A 22,946-nucleotide genomic window follows, 5' to 3' on the forward strand; every position below is an offset into this window, starting at 1 on the left:
TGATTAAAATGAGTTATAAAGTCCAGAAGGATATTTTAAATTGCAAATGCATTGAGAAAGGCAGCCTTTAGTTCAACACAGTGGTGGGTTTTATTTCAGGTGCATTTCTGTTTCACAGGGATGTAGTCCTGGAAGAGAGAGTCCTATCCAAAGGCAGTCAGTTGATACAAGAGCCAGAATGCTTGAATAATATCATTATTCATGTTTTTATTTATAAAATGGGCAAATAAATGTTGTAGCCTGGAAAACAACTAAGTACTATCCCAGCTCTTTCTTATTAAACAGTTGCATTTTCTACTCTTGAAACACAACTTCAATCAGTTCAACAATAAGATAAGACATTACCTGGTAGAACAAGAGTTCAATGACTTATCTTGAGTTATACCATAGGAGATTCATGAACATGTATATACACTCATGTACATGTATTGGATCCATCACACTCCAGACATTTCTCTTTTTTAATAACAATACATGGGCAGTTTAATGCTCATATTGTTTGTCAAAGATTTATGGCTGTATAACCCTGTTACCAACAATGTAGTTAGAATTTAAAGGGCAGTGCTTGACTTAATGATTTTTTTTTCAAATTTTGGTAGAAAACTCTGAACGAATATGTCTGCAGCTTCACTTAGCTTTGACGTGCAATGCATCATGGATTCAGTGCCCCAGTCACTTGGAGTTGATGAATCAATGTAGACATGTTACCATACGAGTGGATCCACGTGGCCTTCGTGAAGGAGTGCATTTTACTGAGGTATCTAGTACCAGATAATACCTTTAAGAAATTACGCAGTATATTCTGTTTTATAAAAATATTTCTATGCTTGCTTTCTCCAAAAAGAAACAGCACTTGAGAAGCTGCATTCATATTTTGTGAAGGGGAAGAGAAGCTGGTTCCTTGAGCGTAAAATAGGCAGCATCGGAATGGCAGCCCGTTATATACACTAATATTGAACTCACTGAAGAGGAAATCAAACAGAGTGTGAAACAAACAGTTTTACATCCCTGCCAAAGTCAAAAGTTGCAACCAGTATTTTCTTGCAATAAAATTAATGTTCAAGATTTACGACAGAACAGTTATAATTTTGAGTTTTTTGGTAGTGCAACTTTTATGGATTGTCAAGAATATGAGATGCTTTGTTTGTCAGAGGTTTAAGGTGAGGTCCACATGGACTGGTTAGCCTGAAGGGTCTGTTTCCATGCTGTATTGCTCTGTGACTCTATGAAACCTAGAAAACTGCAACAAATTCTGTGTTGTGCAATTGTATAGTAATTCAGACTGAAGTTGAAAATGATTGATCATGCAGAGTGAAAATTCTCCAATGCACATTAAAAACGTTTGTTTCTGATGTCATACTATGCTACTAATATGAAATGCCTACTCTGTTCTGTTTAGGTTCACTTATAGTTAATTATGTTTTAATTTTTTGAATGCAGACAATATAATAACGTTCTATTGCATTGCAGCAGGTGTGATTTAGTTCTTTTACTATTTATTGATTTATTGCAGGTTTGTGGGTATGACATCACTGCTCCTAACGCAGGCCCCTTATTTAGACTCCCAGTAACTGTCACAATACCAGTAAGGTTAGTAAGCCTTCTTGTTTATTGATTCATTTTCCAGTATGGTTGATCTGGAGAAAATGCTGCTGCTGAGCAGAGGCTGGCATAAAGATTTGATAAACGTAACGGTCAGAGTTTTCCAGCCCTTCAGGCTGGTGGGATCAGAAGGTCTTTCTAGTGTGAATAATGCCTTCAATGACTCACTGGCTCCAGGCTGTCAGCGGATTTTCTGGAATTTTCCAGACGATGAGCTGCAATCTGAACCCAGCAAACATGCTTTAATGTGCCAGTCAAATTCTGAGTGACTTCTAGCTGTGCAGATTTTTAGAACCTGCCTTGAATAGACAGGCCATTTAAAATAGCTTACTAATGGAGTGCTACATTATATACTCTGTGTTATTGTACTCCTACCATTACAATATAGTTTGCCATGACAGAATAGCATTAACATCAATCTTCCAATTGTCAGAAGTCATATCAGAGAGGGTGATAATGAGATTCAGTCAGGAAAAGGGGAAAATAGAACAGGACTTTGTGGGCTAGTAGACAGATGAGGTTTTGGACAGGATGAGGGGACAGAGGGTGGAGCAAAAGAAGGAAAACCAGTTGGACAGCGAATGGGTTGCCAGGGAAAATTTCTCTGACTTAGTTTTATGATTGTGGGAGTTCCACAGCAATTACATTTCTTAATAGGCATGAAGCCATTATCTCCCTGATGTTTGGGTAGCACAGAACTTAAATATTGCTGAAAAGAGAGGCATTTTACTGAAGCTTTGTGTCTTCCACTCATCAGGACAGTCACAAAATTGCCATATTCTAAAGGATCACAACAATTTCTGCTGTAGGAGAAAAGGGGACTGACTGGTTGGCAAGTTGGCCTGATTGGCCGAAGCATTGTCTCCTTTTGGGGAGAATGCTCCCCACCTTTCAAGAATTGTGTGTCGGCCATTCCCCAGGATTCGTACATGCACACATATCTCCCACAGTCGGGGAACAGTCGTAGTCGGGACCATGATGGAAACTGGGGCTGGAACTCTGCAGTGGTCCCAAACTGGCAATGTTGCTGAAAAGACAGGCATCAAAATTTTTCCGCAACTGAGCAATGTCATACATAAATTTGGTGCCTGGGTGATGTAAAGTACAAAGGCAATACAGCCCAGCAATTGGCTGATCAGCTCAACTGGCATATTCCTTTGGTTGTTTCTAATAGGCAGAATACAGACCATATTCAATCAGCTCCCACTCGCAAAACCCAAAAAATATGCTGTGTAATTGGGCTGCACTTGTTGAACAATTCTGAGTGTGCTGATAGCACAATTTAAGATAATTGGTGAAATTTCTAACTCAGCTCATTTATGCTTGATCTATATTCATGATGTGGAGATGCCACCGTTGGACTAGGGTACACACAGTAAGAAGTCTCAGCCAATGAAAGTTGCCTTGCTAACCAGTCAGCACCCTTTTTCCCCTGTTGTATAAATTGTGATCATTTGGAATTTGGTGTTTTTGTATTTGCTCTGATAAATGCAAGATGAAAAATTTTGATGCCTGTCTTTTCAGCAACATTGCCAGTTTGGGACCACTGCAGAGTTCCAGCCCCAGTTTCCATCATGGTCCCGACTACGACTGTTCCCCAACTGTGGGAGACATGCGTGCATGTACGAATCCTGGGGAATGGCCGACATGCAATTCTTGAAAGGTGGGGAGCATTCTCCCCAAAAGGAGACAATGCTTCGGCCAATCAGGCCAACTTGCCAACCAGTCAGTCCCCTTTTCTCCTACAGCAGAAATTGTTGTGATCCTTTAGAATATGGCAATTTTGTGACTGTCCTGATGAGTGGAAGACATAAAGCTTCAGTAAAATTAGGGATGGGCAATAAATGCTGGCTGAGGCAGCAATGCCCACATCCCATGAATGACTTAAAAAAAAATTTATACAGGATATTCAGGAAAGACACAAGGCTTGAAAATATTCCATCTGTTTGCAGAGAATGGGTCCCTGTGCATGAATATAGAAAGAAGTCTCATAACACCAGTTTAAAGTCCAACAAGTTTATTTGGTGGCAAAACCAAATAAACCTGTTGGACTTTAACCTGGTGTTGTGAGACTTCTTACTGTGTGTACCCTAGTCCAATGGTGGCATCTCCACATCATGAATATAGATCAAGCATAAATGAGCTGAGTTAGAAATTTTACCAATTATCTTAAATTGTGCTATCAGCACACTCAGAATTGTTCAACAAGTGCAGCCCAATTACACAGCATATTTTTTGGGTTTTGCGAGTGGGAGCTGATTGAATATGGTCTGTATTCTGCCTATTAGAAACAACCAAAGGAATATGCCAGTTGAGCTGATCAGCCAATTGCTGGGCTGTATTGCCTTTGTAATTTACATCACCCAGGCACCAAATTTATGTATGACATTGCTCAGTTGTGGATAGTTTGAACATCTTTAGGGACTGATGGCAGCATCCGATTAATGAGAAGTAATACTTGCAAAGCACTTGCTGAACAATCCTGAGCGCACTAATAGCTACACTAACAATCAGTTTAAGGTAATCAGTTGAGCTTGTATAATTGCTCATTTGCCCTCATTAGAAATGACGTATATCCATAATGCAGAGACACATTATCAGTAAACGTAAGCCATATTTTCATACCTTGTGCCTTTTTTTTCAATTACTAGGTGATTGGGCAGCTGAGCATTCTCTGTTGCTTTTCCCATGGCAACATCTCAGCCAATGAAAGTTGCCTTGCTAACCAGTCAGCACCCTTTTTCCCCTGTTGTATAAATTGTGATCATTTGGAATTTGGTGTTTTTGTATTTGCTCTGATAAATGCAAGATGAAAAATTTTGATGCCTGTCTTTTCAGCAACATTGCCAGTTTGGGACCACTGCAGAGTTCCAGCCCCAGTTTCCATCATGGTCCCGACTACGACTGTTCCCTGACTGTGGGAGATATGCGTGCATGTACGAATCCTGGGGAATGGCCGACATGCGATTCTCCTGACTGGACCCCCCCCAGAAAATTTGCGGATCACAATGGGAGAATCGCCCCTCTGATTTCTTTTTTTCCCCCTGCATAGACCCCTGAAGAGTCTGCCGAAAATGAACAGCTTTATTGCTGTTGACCTGCTTCAGCCAAGCTCTTAAGAGTTCTACCAGGATTGAAGTAGACATTTGAAAACACTGAACTCTATCTCTTCCACTAGATTTTGGGTTGAAATCCTCTAATCGTCCCCACCTCACTATTTTCATCATCAGTCCCTGAAAATCTCTTGCCACTAATAATTCATTCCTGCTGTGATGGTCATTCGCGTACATCTATAGACTGTTGGCTTCCCCGCAATGGCCTTATTCACGTAAGTGATAATTTCCCATCCTGTTCTTCCTTCTCATGCAGTCCACAACTTCACTTCCTTAAGTCTGAATTGAAACCTGCAAACTCAAGGGCTGCTGGTGTGTGACTGGTCTCCTTATTCAAAATTAGCTTTGGCTGGGTCATTTTGAAGACTTCAACCAAATCCTCTTAATGCAATCATCCTTAATCAGGAACAATTCAGCATTCTTTTTTTAAATAGCGAGCCGTCTTCTTAAACTCCTCATATTTCCTTTCCTGCACTCCCGTTATCCTCATCTCCAGTACCAACAAAAGCCCATCAATTTTTTCATCACTTGTTGTCACCATCTTGCTTCAGTTACAATCTCTCATCCATCCTATCTCAAGAACAAGAAAAAAGAAAATTACAGCACAGGACAGACCCTTAGGCCCTCCAAGCCTGCACCAACCATGCTGCCTGACTGAACTAAAACCCGTTACTGTTCTGGAGATCATACCCCACTATTCCTATACTAAAAGAACAAAGAAAATTATAACACAGGCACAGGCCAACACCCCATGCCTCAGACTCACTCTTCTGACTGCTTCCAACCAGCTATAGTCTCATCCCTAATCTGTCATCATTCTTCAGATTCTCTCTGATCTTCCCATTCTCTCTAAACTTGATTCATTTCCTGTTCTCTTGATTGATTCCTTATTCAATTCCTCAACACTCAGCCGGCACGCATGGGCACCCATGCTTATTGGCCGTATTAATTGTTCTCTTTGTTTTGGCACCTTCTTTCAGAACTGCTGTTAAAACAACTTCTTCAATAAGTTCACTCTTGTCTCATTTGCCATTTATACATATTCTAGTGTTGTCACCATCCTGCTGACAACACTAGAATATGTATAATTAAATAACATCTTTTAGTTTCTCTGGATTAGATTCAGATTCACTCCGAATTGCATTATAACAAATACATTTTTTGTTTTTGGTTACAGGTTACATGAAACCTCTGGTTATGAGCTTGCATACAGTGATGTTTATTTTAAGCCTGGTCAAATTAGACGACACTTTATTGAAGTACCTTGGGGTGCTACTTGGGCTGGTAAGAGAATCATTTTATGTAGAAAAAAAATTTCAACAATTTGTTATTTTAGATTTTTATTTTATCTTTAAACCTTTATAGTTGGGAATAGGGTAAATTTCTTGTTTTGTTGAATACTAACCCCGGGTCGAAATTATGGAAATCTCTCCCTATCAGCACTGCTGGTGTACCTACACCACATGGACTGCAATGACTCAAGAAGGTAGCTGACCACCACCTCTCAAGGGCAATTCAGGGTGGGCAATAAAAACACGGACTAGCCAGTGATGTCCAAGCCTGTGAAAAAATGAATAAACATCTATCACCTCAAATGTGAAATCTGGCAAAATGGTCTCCCATCATAAGTGATAGAATAGTGTTTTTACTAATGCACCTATGGAAGGAAGACAGTAGGATTAGCTTTTTAGCCCAGCTTGCTCTCTCACATTTTGACTGGGATTTCAGCAATACAGAGGCCACCCTCCCCAGGCAGGTGGGAGACTAATCCATATGGAAAAGTTGAGGCCTGGCGTTTTTGCTGGCGCTAATCACTAATTGGTATTGGGCCAAAAGAGGCCCAGGTAAATTTATTTTACATTTTCCTCTTGGCCTAACAGTTAAACTGCTGCTATTCCAGAAAGCAAACCTTGGACTTCCTGTCTCAGCTTTCCCTCCCACCTTCTCCAACTGAGCTGCAAAAGATAGATAATACAAAACTTCCAATCAAAGTCTTCTTCACTACCATAATTATGCACAGCTATTTTCTAGCCATTTCAATAAAAGAGAAGTGGTTGTGTCTATTTCTGCTTGCTTTAACACTTCAGTTTCTTTTATACAGAGGTCATCATATCTTCACTTTCATCTGATGTTTCCTCAAAATTTGTCCTTCATGCTGTTCAACTTGAAAAACAAAAGGCCTATCGTACTAATGAGTTTTATAAATTCACATCACTTACGGAGAAAGGATCATGTTGTGAGGCTTTTCCAGTTTTGGTGAGCACAAATTTGACAATGTAGTAAAAGCTTTCTGACTTTTCACAACTAAACTCTGAGAACTTAGTTTTTAAGATGTATGTTTCTGTTTTGTTTTACTGTTTCTAGTATGGCAAAACTGTGGAATTTTGCATTGCCCGTTGGTGGGCCAGTCTTGGTGATGTCAACATCAACTACACAATTTCCTTCCATGGCCTTCTTTGCACTCCCTCCCAGCTACACATTGTAAGTTCTTTATATTCCGGCGTGAAGAAAACAAATATTTTAGGTTTTATTTGGAGTATGATAGCTCTGCAGATCAAATTTTGTTAATATTGTATGCAGTTCAGGTTTGTTGCAGAATTAGATCATGTGACATAGATTTTAATTGTTCATTTGCATACAAAACTTGCGAACCCCCACCTCAAATCAAGAATATTAATTATTTACTGTACTTTCAAACTTGAGAATATTTGCATATGCTGTATAAAGTTTTCTTAATGTAATAGAACGTTACTGTGCAAGAGGTGATTCGGCCCATTGTGCCAGTGCTGGTTTTTCTAAAGGACTGTCCAAGTACCACAACATGTGCCCTGCAGAAATTTCAATTATTTACCAATTCCCTTCTGAACATTACTGTTAAATTTGCTTTGACCACCCTTTCAGGCAAAGTATTCCAAAACATACCAGCTTGCAAAGTAAAAACTATTTGTCCTTAACCCACCTTTTATTACTTTAAATCTGTGGCCTCTGGTTACTGATCCTTCTGTCATTGAAAATAGATTCTGATAAAGTAAGTAAGGAGAAACTTCATTAAATTGCCCCTTAACCTACTTTGCTCTTGTGGTGAACAAACCCAGATTCTGCAGTGTGTCCAAGTAACTGAACTGCAGCATTCCTGCTGTCAATTCAGTAAATCTACTCACTAAGGACTTGACATCCTTCCTAAAGTATGATGCCCAGAATTGGACATCAGCTGAGGCTTAGCCAGTGATTTATAAAGGTTTAGCAAAACTTCCTTGCTTTTGAACACTGCCTTTGCTTATAAAATTGAATATCCTATATATTTTAACAGCCTTTTCAGCTTATCCTGTCACCTTCAAAGATTATTGTCCTACAGCTTGAGCTCTTCCTGTTCTGGAACCCCTTTAAAATTGTAGCATTTTGTTTATATTGGTTCTCCTCATACTTCCTACCAAAGTGCATCACTTCACTATGAAATACTTTGGAGTCACCTGAGGTGCTGGTTCTTTGTTTATAGAGTTTATGGTGTCTCTGTTTCAGTAAAGAGATCTTTCAAACACCAAGGGTGGGATTTTCCAGCTGCGCTTGCCCCAAGACCAGAAAATCCCACCTGAGGTCAATGGAACTTTGCATGGTCCTGTCCTGTCCACAACGATTCCAATGGTGGGTGGGAAAATTCTGCTCCAAATATGTGCTTTTGATACATTTAATATACAAACATTTCATCTGAGTAAGCTAAATCTGATAGTGTATAGCCTGGGATGCCTTGCTTCACTCGATCAAAACTCATTTTAACAGAGTCTATGCTTTTGAATATTCAATTTAGCATGCGTCAGATGGAATTACTCGTTTTGATGTAAGATCTGCTTTGAAGCATGAAGATATTGCTCCCTCCATAAGTCTCAAGAGCTGGATTCAGTCTTTGAGGTAAACAGCAACTTTAGTTTAGGCCTGTAATTATTCCCTTTTTGGCTTTAAGTTTTACAGCTTCAGAAGAATGCTGTCTGCCATCAGTTTTGCTTCAGACATAGTTGGTTGAGGCTGGCAGTAGAATAGAATGTGACTGCAAGGTTTTTCAAATAATCCTGAAAGTAGTCCCTCAAATTGGCTTTCCAGAAGAAACATTCCAGTTCTGATGTTCTACTAGTGTTCTTTCTGGTCTCTTTATCTCAACTTATATGAAAGTTGAAATTTCCTATTAAAACCACTTTGACTTTGCTTGTCTGGCCTCTTCATTCATACAGTTTACCACTTCACAGATCCGATGAGGCAGCCTATATAAAGCTTCCCACTACAGTATTTTAAATTCTTTGCCATTTCTTAATTCTACCATGAAGTCTCCACCACCTGCTTACCTTTCTCATCACTGAAGTGAATTGATTCTTAATTGCTAATGCTATTCTTCTCCTTCCCACTATTTCTCTACCTTTCCAGCTGACCTTATAACCTGGTGTATTCCATTCACATTCCTAACCATCTTACTGCCACCAGGCCACGTTCTCCAAGTTGAATTTGCACTTGGAATTCATTCATTTTGCTTCTTATACTCATTGGCTGGAGATTTCTTACCCCAAATCAGATGGGAATGGAGGTGGGAAGGTAAGCAAAATGACTGCCAACCAATGCAGCTATAAATCCTGCCTCCGTTTCCATCCACCTCCCTTTTCCCAAGAGTGATTGAGGGAGTGAACCCTAAACAGTTCCGTTCCTATTAACAACTTCGTTAACGTTGAAGGGTTCATCTGGAAGGTTTTTTGATTTTCTGCAAGTCAGCTGGGGTTCAGCAGCTATAGGATTTTATGATACCTTCCAGGATATGGGAATGATACCTTCTTCGCTAATGAGATTAAGATTAAGATGTCCATGTTGTAATCAGCTTGCACTGATTTCTGGTGTGAGGCTGATCATGTTTTTAAAAAAATGGCCTGGAAAAGTTGCGATCAGTTGGCTGTCACTCACAAATCCCACTATAAGCCCCTCGCTGATATTTCCCAGCTCCCTGCATTATTCAAGCAGCGCAGCAGGCCAGGAAAATCACAACCATTATTTTTAAGGTTTGATTGTACCTTTCCAATCCCCCGTGAGACTATGACTGTGGGTATGCAGATGCTTTAATCTGCTTCAGCCCAAAATGATACATTGCCATCTAGCGTATTTGTGACATTAAACTTGATCCCTGATCAGAATGAACTTGTATTGTAACCAGTACCTGGTGAAAAACTGAATTAATCCTTTCATTACCACACTTGCAGTATTTTTTTCTGAAGAGAACTGTCCCTGGGAATCGGTTATACAAATCCATAGTAGTTAAAAGATATGATGCCCTGTTTTGGTTATGGGTATAGACAACCCACTAGAACCCTATTCAGTGGTTCATTTAAAGCGGTTACTGGGATCAGTGATGCTGCTCTAATTGATGGCTGAAGCTTCCAAAACAAATTGAGAGGTATAACATGATTTGCAGAATTGAACCACATCACCAGGCAATCTTGACCGATAAAAGCCATTATTTCCCTCGTTTCCCTTCAATAATCAGGTAGATAATAATTTAATGGTCCACTTCTGATCTGCTGATCTCTAAGAAGGGCTGCACTTCTTCACCAATATGTTAGCTGTTAGACAATAACATTCAGGGATCCTTTCTGATTCTTTCTCCGAATATGCCATCCGAGACATAGCTGACAAACCAGCATCTGACTGTTGGACTTTAATCAAGGTAGTTGAGCTAAATAAATCAGTCACGTTATTTTCAGGATCTTTAACCTTGTGAAAATCCTCAAAAAAAAGCCCTAATTGAGCACCTGAATGATCCTCCCTCCCAATTGATTCTATTTCATTCTATTTATTCTCATGAGTTTGGATGCTAGTTAACACACTGGGAACATTCCATGATGCCCATCCTGCAAAATCTTAGTTTCTTTCGCCTCATGGGCAATCTTGGAACTCTGGAGGTGCTAATGCTTCAAACCTGCCAAATCATTAGTCACTGTAAAATATGTCCTTCAGTAGGTCAACTCTGAACAATTTGAGATCGAAACACATAGTAGTGAAATTAGTTAATACGAATCTTGCCAATTGATCAGGTGTGAAGCTCAAATCAGTTTGGTCTAGAAAGATGAACCTGGTACTACATAACCACGAACTTAACCCCCAATATGGAAAATGGTTTCTAAAAATGTAGCAAATTGCAAACTTGAAGCTGAAAATCTCCAGAAGTTGAGTGTGTTGAAGAGTGTAATGAAAAAGTATTGACCTATTTCTACATATTAACAGCATGAAGGGATCTGTGATTAGTGTAGGAAGATGGTGTTGAAGTAAATAATGGGCAGAGCAGGTTCAAAGGGCTGAATGACCTCCTCCTCTTATTGTTTACGTCCTCATTTTAGTATGAACAAATGGTAATAATCAGATCTGTATTTTATTGTTTTGTGAAATTATTGTTTCTTATCTAAATTGCATTGAAAAATAAGAGATCAAAACTGCCATCAGTGTTAACAAAATATTTGTTGAAAGGAAGCATTTCCACGGAGATTCTGGATATAAAATCATCTGTTCACATCAGTAATACCTTGTTGAAGTAATTTTTTTTAGGTGAAACTCTTCTGTGTTTTGAAACTTCAGACCAATAAGTGCAAAAACAAAGCCTTTAGGACAACGGGATACGTTACCAAACAATCGACAATTCTATGAGATTATTTTGACATACAACTTTCACCAGGTAAGTACTACAAATTAAGAGAAGAAAATGTATTTGTGTAGCTTTTTTAAAAACAGTTTTCCATTTCATGCCATGTTTCTTTTCATTCACTCATGAGATGTGGTTGTGAATTGCCCATCCTTAATCGCCCTCGAGAAGGTGACAGTGAGCTGTCTTGAATCGCTGCAGTCCTTGCAGTATAGGTGCACCCACAGTGGTATTAGGGAGCGCACTCTAGATTTTGACCCCGAAACAGTGAAAGAATGGCGATATGTTTTCAAGTCAGGGTGGTGAGTGGCTGGGGGCGGGTATAAAGTTGTTCCCATGTGTCTGCTACTCGTCCTTCTGGGTTTGGAAGATATTGTCTAAGGAGGTTTGCGGAGTTGCTGCAGTGCATCTTATAGATGGTGCAAATGGCTGCCACTTTGTGTCGTAGTGAAGGGAGTGCGTGTTTGTGGATGGAGTGTCAATCAAACAGGCTGCTTGTCCTGAATGATATCAAGCCTATTGAGAGTTGTAGGAACAGCACTCACCCATGAACTGAAGAATATTCCATCATGCTCCTGGAATTCCTCAGATCAGCTCTGCTAGCCACAGTATTTATATGGCTAGTCCACTTCAGTTTCTGGTCTTTGGTAATGCCCAGGGTGTTGATAGTGGAGGATTCAGCGATGGTAATGCCATTAAATGACAAGAGTTGATGGTTAGATTCTCTTGTTGGAGATGGTCACTGCCTGGCACTTCTGTAACCCCAAACATTACTTGCCAATTGTCAGCCCAAACTTGGAGATTGTCCAGATCTTGCTGCATTTGGACATGGACTATTTCAGTGTCTGAGGAATCATGAATTGTGCTGAACATTGTGCAATCATCAGTGAAGATTCCCATTTCTTACCTTATGATGGATTGAAGCAGCTGAAATAGTTGGGCGCAGAACACTGCCATGAGGAACTACTGAAGTGATGCCCTGGAATTGAAATGATTTTTGAAATTTGAAGATTGAAATGAATTGAACATTCACAGCCATCTTCCTTTGTGCTAGGAATGACTTCAACCAGCAGAGAGCTTTCTCCCTGATTCCAATTGAGTGCTGTTTTTCTAGGGCTCCTTGACTTTACACTTAGTCAAATGTTGCCTTGATTTCAAGGGCCAGTCACTCTTACCTCACCTCTGGAGTTCAGCTCTCTTGTCTGTGTTTGAACTAAGGCCAGAGCTGAGTGCAACAGTTGTGAGGTCTTGTTCATTGTTTTGTGAGTAGACCTCAACATAATCAATCATACATGCTTTTATTGCCTCCAGATTTGACTATTCTAACACATTCCTGACTGCCTCCATGTTCTGTAAACTTCATCCAAACTCTGCCGGTATCCTAACTCACACCAAATCTCATTCACCCATCATCCCTGTGCTTGCTGACTTACAAAGGTTCCAAACTAGGAAACACCTTGATTTTTAAAATTCTTATTCTTCTTTTCAAATTTCCCCATGGTCTCAACCCCAACTTCTCCTCTCCCCACCTCTGTCTCTGAAATCTCCTCCACCCTACAGACCTCTGATTTTTCAGTACTTCTCCAGTTTTGGCTTCTTGAGCCTACATAATTTTAATTATTTCACCTTTGACAGCAGTGACTCTCACTACGATGGGCTTGATTCTCTCCCTAAATTTCTCTCCTTTTTTTCTCCTGCAAGCTGCTCCTTAAAACCTTAAAAGCAACGGCTCCTGTTTATATTGCGCTTTAAACATAATGAAATAACCCACGGTGCTTCATAAGACATTGTCAAAGAAGGTATGACATCAAGCCACATAAGAATAGAATCCCTACAGAATCCCAGAATTGCATAGAATCCGTACAGTGCAGAAGGAGGCCATTCGGCCTGTTGAGCCTGTGCCAACAACAATCCCGCCCAGATCCTATCTCTTAACCCCACATATTTACTCACTAATTCCTCTAACCTATGTATCTTTGGACACTAAGGAGCAATTTAACATGGCCAGTCATCCTTGCCTACACATCTTTGGACTGTGGGAGGAAATCGGAGCATCCAAAGGAAACCCACCAGATGTAGGTAGAATGTGCAAACTCCACAGTCACCCAAGACTGGAATTGAACCTGGGTTTCTGGCACTGTGAGGCAACAGTGCATTACAATGTTGATGTAAGCTTACTTGTGACACTAATAAATAAACTTTTTCGTAACCATAGAAATTACCCTATCCCCGCAATTTTGCGATGGTTGGTAGGCAAATGTGGGCTGATGGGGGTTTTATTCTGGCAGTCCTACCAAGTAAAAATCAAGTGGGAAGAGGACTGGAAGCAAGATGTCATTCAATGTTAAGTTTTTTTACTTGGGCTTGTAGAACCAGTCGGAACGTTCTGTAAACTCGCTAAGACAAGTTCAGATCTACTAGACTTCACTCTGTGGACACAGAATTTACTGCAAGACTGGTTGCAACCAATTTCCACACTTAACTGAGCGCAGGCAGACAGTTGAGAGCCCCCTGAATCTCTGCATGATGGTAGTTATTTCCTGTTGTTCCAAGTAAGAAGTCAGCTAACATTATGTTTAAGTGTCCCATTGGATAAATTGGTCAGAGGCTTATTCTGCATTGAGAGTACACTCTGGTTTCTCTTGATCCTATAAATAAATATAGGAATATAACTGACACTAGTGTTTTCCATCGAAAACTTGCTAATGATTAAAATCCTGATCAAGATGAAGATGAATGGGGCGCATAAGTTGATGTTATTTCAACAACAGATTGCCAAGATGTGCATGTAGAATACACACCACAGAATGAATGCTCTCTATACAGCCACATCACACATATACAAAGTTGGAGGGCATTCTGTTGTTTACAAAAATAACAGTCAAGTTCTGGTATTAGTTATATTGTTATGAGACTGATGAACTATGGTTGACACCAAGAAGTGACTGTCCTGAAAGAATGTCAGTTCTGCTATTTCTAACTCGAGTAGACAAACACTTTTTTTTAAAAAAAATGATATATCAGTTTGTTACAAATGAGAAATATCCGTACAACTTTGAAGGAACAGAACTATAGTTGATAGAAACGCAGACTTATCCTCCAATACTTTGATATTTAAAAAAGTCTGCCCCCAACGTTTGATTTCTAACTGTAATTAGAATTATTAATAAATGACAGGAAGTTAAAAGAAGAAAGCATGCCTTCGTTATAATCTTACAGTGCATGCAGTTTTTCAAAAATTATATACAAATCTTTCAAATTTTCACTTTAAATGGCTATGATGTCAATTTTTTCTTTCCAACTGTAGCCCAAGAATGGTGAGGTGACTACCAGCTGTCCTCTACTTTGTGAGCTACTGTACGAGTCTGAATTTGATAGCCAACTGTGGATGTTGTATGATCAAAACAAAAAGCTGATGGGCTCAGGGGATGCCTACCCACACCAGGTAACTAAAGTTCAATAACACTGGAACTCATCAAAACATTGAGTGCGTAGAGAGTTCATGATTTTCCTTAAAATTGTCCAGCTGTCAGGTGTTATTACTGTATTAGAATTCTGATCAAACATCACAAGTTGCTTTTCTCATAGTTTTCATACTTAGTTTGACCTTTCTTATCTTTATGCCTGGGTGCTCATGTTTGCGATATTTTGAAGCAAATTATTTTTGGAATATGCACTATTTTGATTCTCAAGGTTGTTCTTTTAATATCTGATGTATCCAGGGCTCATGTTTTAAATTGTTATCAATCATATCCATGTTTTACACCAACATGGAGGAAAGGTGAGATTGAGAAAGTAAATCATGGTTCAGATACATTTTAAGTAATGTTCAAATACTATTCTGCTTTTCTATTCTTTGTGTCAAAATCAACAATCTCACATTTTCCCTCATTGTACTCCATCTGCCAAATTTTCACCCACTCAGTTAGCCGAACTATATTCCTTTGCAAACATTTTGTATATTCCTCACAATTTGCTTTCTTCCTTATCTTTCTATCAAGCTTAGTCAGCAAATTCATCTAACATACACTCTGTCCCTTCATCCAAATCAGTGGCCTGAATCTTCCAAGCAGTGGCAATGACGGGCAGGTTGTTGCTTCGCTCAAATTCCCCAACTTGACACTGCTGTGTATTCCTTCTGGGACCTTCCAAACTTGGTTTTCCTAGCAATGGGCAGCATAGCAATATTTCAGGGAACTCCTTTGGATTGGGGTTGGGGGAAGACAGGACATGTACCCTTTTTATGGTGCTAGCTGCTGTCTGAATATTATTAAACAGATAGATGAATGGGTGAGTCAATGAATGGATAGGTAAAGTGGGTCAGTTGATAGGCCAGTGAGCTAGGGTGTGGGTAGACTGTGAGATGGGTAAGTGGGTAGATGTGTTAGGTGGCTAAGTTTCTAGTTGGGTGAAAGTGGGTGGGGTGGGTAAATGAGTGAGGTGGTGGATAGTGTCAGTCAAGTGAATGGGAGGCATAGTCAGGTCAAGAAGTGGATAATTAGGGGTTTGGGGGTAGTCAGGTTAGTTTGGGGAGTCATTGGGTTGGAGGGAGGTAGTCAAGTCAGATCAGTGGATGGTCTGGTTGAGGTGGTACACAGGTTAGGCCAGGGAGTAAGTTGGGTTGTTGGGGTTAGTCGTGTTTGGTTGGGAGGGTAGTCAAGTCAGTTTGAGAGAATAGCCAGCTGTGTGGTTGGCTGGTTGGGGCTGGTGACTGGGGAGAGTTGGGGGCAGATAGTCATAATCAGTTGTATAGCTAGCCGTATGTTAAACTAAGATTTTCTAACATTTCCTTGGTAAGTATCTCAGAACTACCAAAATTTCACAGAGGGTGCCAGGGAGCAGGGTAATTGCCCATTGGAAATTGAAACTTCCTGGGCAATTCCCACAGAGATCTGTGCAGAGGGTCCCGATGCACTTCATCAGTTGTATGCCTGGTACCGGAGGATTTGGAGAATGAAAGATTTGTTCCATTAATAAAGATTGAAATAGTTGAAGCCCCAACAGTGATCCCTGTGGCACTCCACGAGTTACAATTTGCCAATCTGAGAATGATTCATGTACTTGACCTCCCTGTTTCCCATTGATTAATCAATCCTCTGTCCATTCTAATATATCATCCTCGAAACCATGAGCTATGTGGGCCACCTTGTCAAATTATTTTTGGAAATCCAAATGCACTACATTTATTGTTTGCTTTTATCGACCCTGCTTCTTGCATTCTCAAAGAACCCTTAATAAATTTGTCAAACACTTTTTCCCTCTCACAAAGCCATGTTGACTCTGCCTGATTCTATTCAGATTTTCTAAATATCCTGTGACTATTTCCTTAGTAATATATTCTAGCATTTTCCTAATTATAGATGTTTGGCTGACTGGCCTATAGTTTCCTGCTTTCTGCCTCCTTCCGTTCAGCATGGCGGCACAGTGCTTAGCACTGCTGCCTCACAGCGCCAGGGACCCGGGTTCAATTCCCAGCTTGGGGACTGTCTGAATGGAGCTTGCACGTTCTCCCCCTGTCTGAATTTCCTCCCACGGTCCAAAAATGTGCGATTTAGGTTGATTGGCCATGCTAAATTGAACCTTTACTGTTAGCGGGATGTCAGGGGGATTAGTAGGTTGGATATGTGGGGTTACAGGCTTAGGCCTGGGTGGGATTGTTGGCACAGGCTTGATGGGTTGAATGGTCTCCTGCACTGTAAGTATTCTATGATTCCTTTCTTGAATAGAGGTGTAGCATTTGCAGTTTTCCAATCCTGAGACATTTCCGGAATCCAGAGAATTTTGGAAGATTACGAAATATGCATCCACTATTGCTGCTGCCACTTCTTTTGAAGACTTTAGGATACAGAACATAAAAACATGTATTATATCATGCTGACAGTCCCTTATGACAGAACATGTAGAAATAATCTAGATTTATAAAGTCCCAGCAGCTGAAAGCTATTATGTTGGCTACTTTAACACTTTTGCCTCCATTAAATTTCACATTTCTTCTAAATTTGCTGCTCCCTTGACTACAGCCACCATTGCAGTTTTAAAACCATTGACCATACTTGATGACCAATGAGCATAGTGATCTGTCAGCAGATATGTTCAACTGCAGCTAATTGTTAAATCTGCCTTTCAAAGGACAGATAATCACAGAATTCTGACATCATCTGAAACTGCAGAAACAGTTTCCTCACAAACTGGTGCCTCTGATTTCCCCTCACTGCATTTTCACGTGAGATATCAAAGCAATAATTTCAACCTCTAACAGGAAATCTGTAGGCATAGGAACTGTGTGATAAAGTTAGAATGACAGCACAGTTAGCAAAATTCCCCTGCCAGCATGTTGCTCCTGACTGGGAGATTGGAAATGCTAAATAACCATTCAAATGCAGGGCTACTTTATAATTTGTCTGATGCTTCTTGCTCCACCCCTGGTTCCCACCCCTTATTCCATAATTTTGAACACAACTTCTTTCTTGCTCTCATTAAACTTACCTTGTCCATGAAGCCCATTTTTAACTCTTCTGTCCCAGCTCCTGACCATCCAGCTTCCCTCCATCAATTTCATACTTGCAGAGTTCTCACGTCATTTAAAAACCACATAATGATTGCCACTGAAACAGTTCTTTTGATAGTCTGGAATAGGTCCCACTTCTCCCATCATTCATGTTCAAAACTCTCATCAGGCTTCCACTTATTCACAACCCTGAAACTCTACTAGTTAAATTGAAAAGAGCAATCTTAATGAAGAAGTAAAAGCAGAAAATGCTGGAAATTCTCAGAAGGTCAGGCAGAATCTTTGGAAAGAGAAACAAAGTTACCAGGTTTGATTTTTAGGCACCGCTGGGACCTGGATCAGAGATGAGTGGAAACTAAAAATAGTCCTGCCAGCCAGTATGTCAGTTTCATCCTCCCTTTGTGCTGTTTCCATGGTGACAAAGGGTTGGCAGGGCCAGATCGTAGGGCCACATCCCGCATACAGTTGGTAGCTGACACAGATCGTTAAGAGCGACTTAAGGCCTATTAAAGGTGGACAACTTGGAATTCCTAATCCCTCTTGTCCTTTTTCCCAACCTCACCCTTTCACTTGCATAAAACCTGTCAGACTGTTTTCACAATCAAAGATCATCAAACTAAAATGTTAATCTTTTCTCTCTCTCTGTAAGTGCTGCCTGATTTACTGAGTATGTTGTCCACCACTTTGTTTTATATTTCAGATTTCCGGCATCCACAGTATTTTTACATCTATAATCTTCTTAAACTTTGCTCTTTATCCTACTTTAATCTTGTTTTCTGTAGTCAGAGCCAAATGCAGCTCTCCTCCATGTCTTTATTACCTTAGGCTCAATTTTCTCAGTATTCCCCTTTCCAGCCCCATTCTAGTGAATCAACTTCAAGAACTATATCCTTGCCTTCAAATTTCTCCAACGCCTTGCCCATTCCCCTGAATAATCTCCTGCAACAATGCATTCCTTCTTTCATCCTCTACACTTTTGATTGTAGACAACTTCTTCTTACTAAGTCCTATCAATTGACAGCCCCTCCTACAGCCGCAATGCCCAGTCTCTCTTCCCCTTGTACCATAATATTGTCATCCTCTCTATTTAGAAACTTCTTTGGGACAGCTCCCTTAAGACTGCTTTATTTTCTCAATCTCTTTTCTCTTTTTCTTTGCCTTATCTATTCTTTCTTCACCTTATATAAAACAGTTTTGCAATATTGCTCTGTGAGATTCTTTTACTGCTGTTATCAACTCATTCTTCCATAGGTTAAAAAATTAAATCAATCACTGTGCAATATAAACAAGACAATGATGGAATTGTTTATCTTTCGCCTATAAACCGAACCATTATTGAAATGTAGGTCGAACTAACCCTCATGTAAGCTCCCAACATGTTTTTATACATCAGTAAAGGTGGGGCAGGGTTATGTGCCCTTGGATTCCAAAATGGAATCCATGGTCGATGCATACATTTCTGGTACAAAGCACACTTAATGGTAACGTAGGAACAGTAGTGGGCCATTCAGCCCATTGAGCTTGCTCCACCATTTAATACGATCACAGCTGATTGGACACTTTGATGTCTTTTACACCCACTATCCCCATAACCCTTTACGTTATTGTTAATCAGAAATCTGTGAATCTCTGTTTTAAACATACTCAATGAATGTGCTTCCAGGAGTCCTTGGGATAGAGAATTCCATAAATTCACAACACTCTGTGCAAAGAAATTTTTCCTTGTCTCTGTTCTAAGTAGCATCCCCCGTAATTTGAAATTGTGTCCCCGGTTCGAGACTCCCCATCCAAGGCAAACATCTTGCCTGCATCTACCCTATCTATTCCTTTAAATATTTTGTAGGTTTCAATGAAATCACCTCTCATTCTTTGAAACTCTGGAGAATACAGGCCCAGTTTGCCCAATCTCTCTTCATAAGGCAGTCCCACCATCCTCAGAACAAGTTTGGTGAACCCAATAAAGTGTTAGCTTATTTGCACTTGATGTCCGCCAGAAGTATACAGAGTGGAAGATTATGAAAGCAATCAGCATGCTTCACTGATTTGATGCCAGCGCTAAAGCTGTGCCTCCAGCCAACCTCCTTTTTTAGACTGAGCTGAACATGCACAAAGCAGCATGAAGGACTGTGACCGCCCACCCCACACCCCTGACACCAGCACTATTTGAAAGGAATCCTTAAATATATTTATGTATGTATTATATGATTATATAGAGATATATCTATATAAATATACATTCATTCTTCACGCATGTTTTTATCTGGCTGAAACTTCCAAACTGCATGTAGTTGTGGGTACCCCAAAGATGCAGTGGGGATTTCTACCTTCCAAGGTAACGTTTGCGTGGCAATTGCCCTGCACTAGGACCATCAGAAAATGTGATTTAAATTACAAACATCAGATTGTTCCAACTGTGTTACATCAATAATTACCCATCGCAAGGCAATGGCGAGATTATTAATCCGAAAATTCGGCTAATGCTCTGGGGACCCGGGTTCGAATCGCAATTAAGAATCTACTGATGACCATTGTCGACTGTTGGAAAACCCCATCTGGTTCACTAATGTCCTTTAGGGAAGGAAATCTGCCGTTCTGACCTGGTCTGACCTACATGTGACTAGAGCCACAGCAATGTGGTTGACCCTCAATTGCCCTCTGAACAAGGGCAACTAGGGATGGGCAATAAATGATGGGCAACCAGTGATTCATATGTCCCAAAAATGAAGGAAAAAAGTTAGAAGGATTAAAAACCACTTCTAACTTCTGGGTAGCTATTATAGAAACCCACACACACTTCTCACAGCACTGGCCCAACCACTTGATCATTCTCCCTGCCCAACACACAGGTTCCATTACCTATCCTGCACCCCATCCCCAAGGCCTGATTGCCTCTCCCTTCCCCCAGCCATTTTCTCTCTGAGAACCTTTAAACTTGGCTGGACCATTAACTTAAACCTGGTTTATGGCAGCTAATGCCATTAGCATCCTTACACCTGAATGAGCTGCCCTCGACAATAGGCCACAGGGATGCACTGAACTATCCGAACCTCACCCAGCCTGAATCAGAAGGTGGAGTGCAATAGAATGAGAAACGTTTGGAATTAAGTAAGTAAAACAAAGTGGCAATCCAACTCTGATTGCTTCCGCGTGGTATATCGGACCCCATGTATGTTTATTTAACATGCTTCTGTTGCCTATTTGCTGATGTTAAAATGAATGGTTGACATCAAAGTTGAAAATGAAATATAGTTTGGAATAACTATTTCAATGTGCACTTCTATTGCACTTTGAAATTGGAATATTTGTTCTGAACCAGTAGAGGGGCATTTGTAATTCTGTAGACTTCACCCTTGAAATTACAGTGAATGAAAATATTGATACTCTAAGTTATTTTCACGTGCTTCCTTAGTCTTCAGTCGCCCTGTTTAATAAGTGTTATTCATGCTGAAGCAAATTATTAATTGCTCATTTACATTTTAACCTGAAAATAAATGATGAGCTTCAAAAGAACAATCTTCAATTTACTTTCCATTTTTCTTTGCAACAGTATTCTCTGAAGTTGGAGAAGGGAGACTATACCATCCGGCTGCAAGTACGCCATGAACAGCTTAGTGAACTGGAACGCCTTAAGGACCTTCCAATTATTGTATCCCATAGACTCCCCAGTCCTCTGAATTTAGATGTTTACGATTGTCACAGCAATGCACTTCTAGGCAAGAAAAAGAACAACAATGCAACTCTACCACCAAACTGCTCGCAACCTTTCTTTGTTGCTTCTCTTCCTGATGATAAGTAAGTAAATATTGTTGCATCTGAGTTTTCACTTCAGCAATAAATCAGCATGCATTCATGTATTGCTTTTAGTGTAGTGGAACATCACCAAGCTCTTCATAGGAGCATGAGTAAACTATTTGATGCCAAGCCATGTAAGGGACATTAGGACAAAAGTTTGGACCAGAAAGTTTTAAAGAGCATCTTAAAAGAGAATAGAGAGGCTTAGAAGGGAATTCCAGAACTTAGAATCTAGTGTCAAGAAGTGCTAGGATTCTATTAACATGAATATTTTTTGCACAAGTAAAATCAAACTGCCATGCAATTTGTAAACCATGTCTGGGCAGCAACGTTGGGAAAGAAAAGAACAGAGAGCAGGGTGTTCTTTGCAATTGTGCTGAGAGTCAGGAAGCAGTTTAGATACAGATGAGATTGTGAAGAAACAGCAGCAAGAAAGAGAGAGGCAGCCATCCTCAGGAAACAGCTGAGCTAGAGATGAAATGCTAAAGGCAAAAAGCAATTTATGAAAAAATTCATTTTCTTCACTGAACTGAAGATTATTCCCATGTCCTGGTCACTTAAACTGCACAGGGTGATAATCACTAGCTAGATTTGACCAGTAGATGGATGATTGTTGTTTGGAAACAGAGTCTCAGCAAACTTTAGGATTATGTGGGGAAGAAATACTTTTGGGTATGCTAATGAGCTGTACAAAGTTTCTATCAGCATATGCCTTTTTAATTCCCTAAGATTCTTTAGTTACACTAAGTTTTCCAGTTTTGAATAGTTATTTCACTGCTAATCATTATTTACTTTAGAAATTTAGATTAATCTCCCAGTGGCTTGATTGGTAATACTGTTAGGCTTAAATTAGCCAGTTGCTTCTGTATACCGAGACTAATCTTGGAGGTAACAATATTATTTATTTGCTGAGCACCTGACTGGAATTTGAATACTTGGGTACCTGTCACCTGTAAAATAAATTTATTGTGGGAAACGGGTTAAGCTATTTCTGGGAGAGGTGGCGACACACTGTAAAAGTTTTTTTAAAATAACAGTCACATAACTGCCAAGGCTGTAGAGACAGTAATCTTGTAACATTTTAATCCAAACCAGCATTCTGGACAGCTTTATCAAAATATTTTAATGTAGTGCTGTCTGGTGTATCGGAGGAGAGAGAAGGGAAGAGGTGGAACGAATTTGGCCTGGGGGACAGAGAAATAGAGGGATCACAGAACACCAGAGAAATGCAATGAGGGGAAAGATGGAAGATGGCAAAAAGGAAAGT

The 22,946-nt window shown here is 40.0% G+C and overlaps 1 protein-coding gene across 5 annotated transcripts in view; it reads left to right on the forward strand.

Moving 5' to 3' along the window:
• Window positions 1-22,946, forward strand: part of tpp2 (tripeptidyl peptidase 2) — a 136,141-nt gene that overhangs the window by 68,375 nt on the left and 44,820 nt on the right. For all 5 annotated transcript variants that reach the window (XM_080196914.1, XM_080196916.1, XM_080196917.1 and 2 more), the window contains exons 14-22: window positions 600-757; window positions 1,514-1,590; window positions 5,893-5,999; window positions 6,817-6,971; window positions 7,080-7,196; window positions 8,521-8,621; window positions 11,316-11,412; window positions 14,687-14,824; window positions 21,435-21,679. In XM_080196914.1, coding sequence (XP_080053040.1) covers window positions 600-757; window positions 1,514-1,590; window positions 5,893-5,999; window positions 6,817-6,971; window positions 7,080-7,196; window positions 8,521-8,621; window positions 11,316-11,412; window positions 14,687-14,824; window positions 21,435-21,679 — 1,195 coding nt within the window. The remainder of the gene's footprint in view (window positions 1-599; window positions 758-1,513; window positions 1,591-5,892; window positions 6,000-6,816; window positions 6,972-7,079; window positions 7,197-8,520; window positions 8,622-11,315; window positions 11,413-14,686; window positions 14,825-21,434; window positions 21,680-22,946) is intronic.

The sequence above is a fragment of the Carcharhinus amblyrhynchos genome, chromosome 10 (genome assembly GCF_965287045.1).
Source record: "Carcharhinus amblyrhynchos chromosome 10, sCarAmb.v2.hapA, whole genome shotgun sequence".
Classification (NCBI taxonomy): domain Eukaryota; kingdom Metazoa; phylum Chordata; class Chondrichthyes; order Carcharhiniformes; family Carcharhinidae; genus Carcharhinus; species Carcharhinus amblyrhynchos.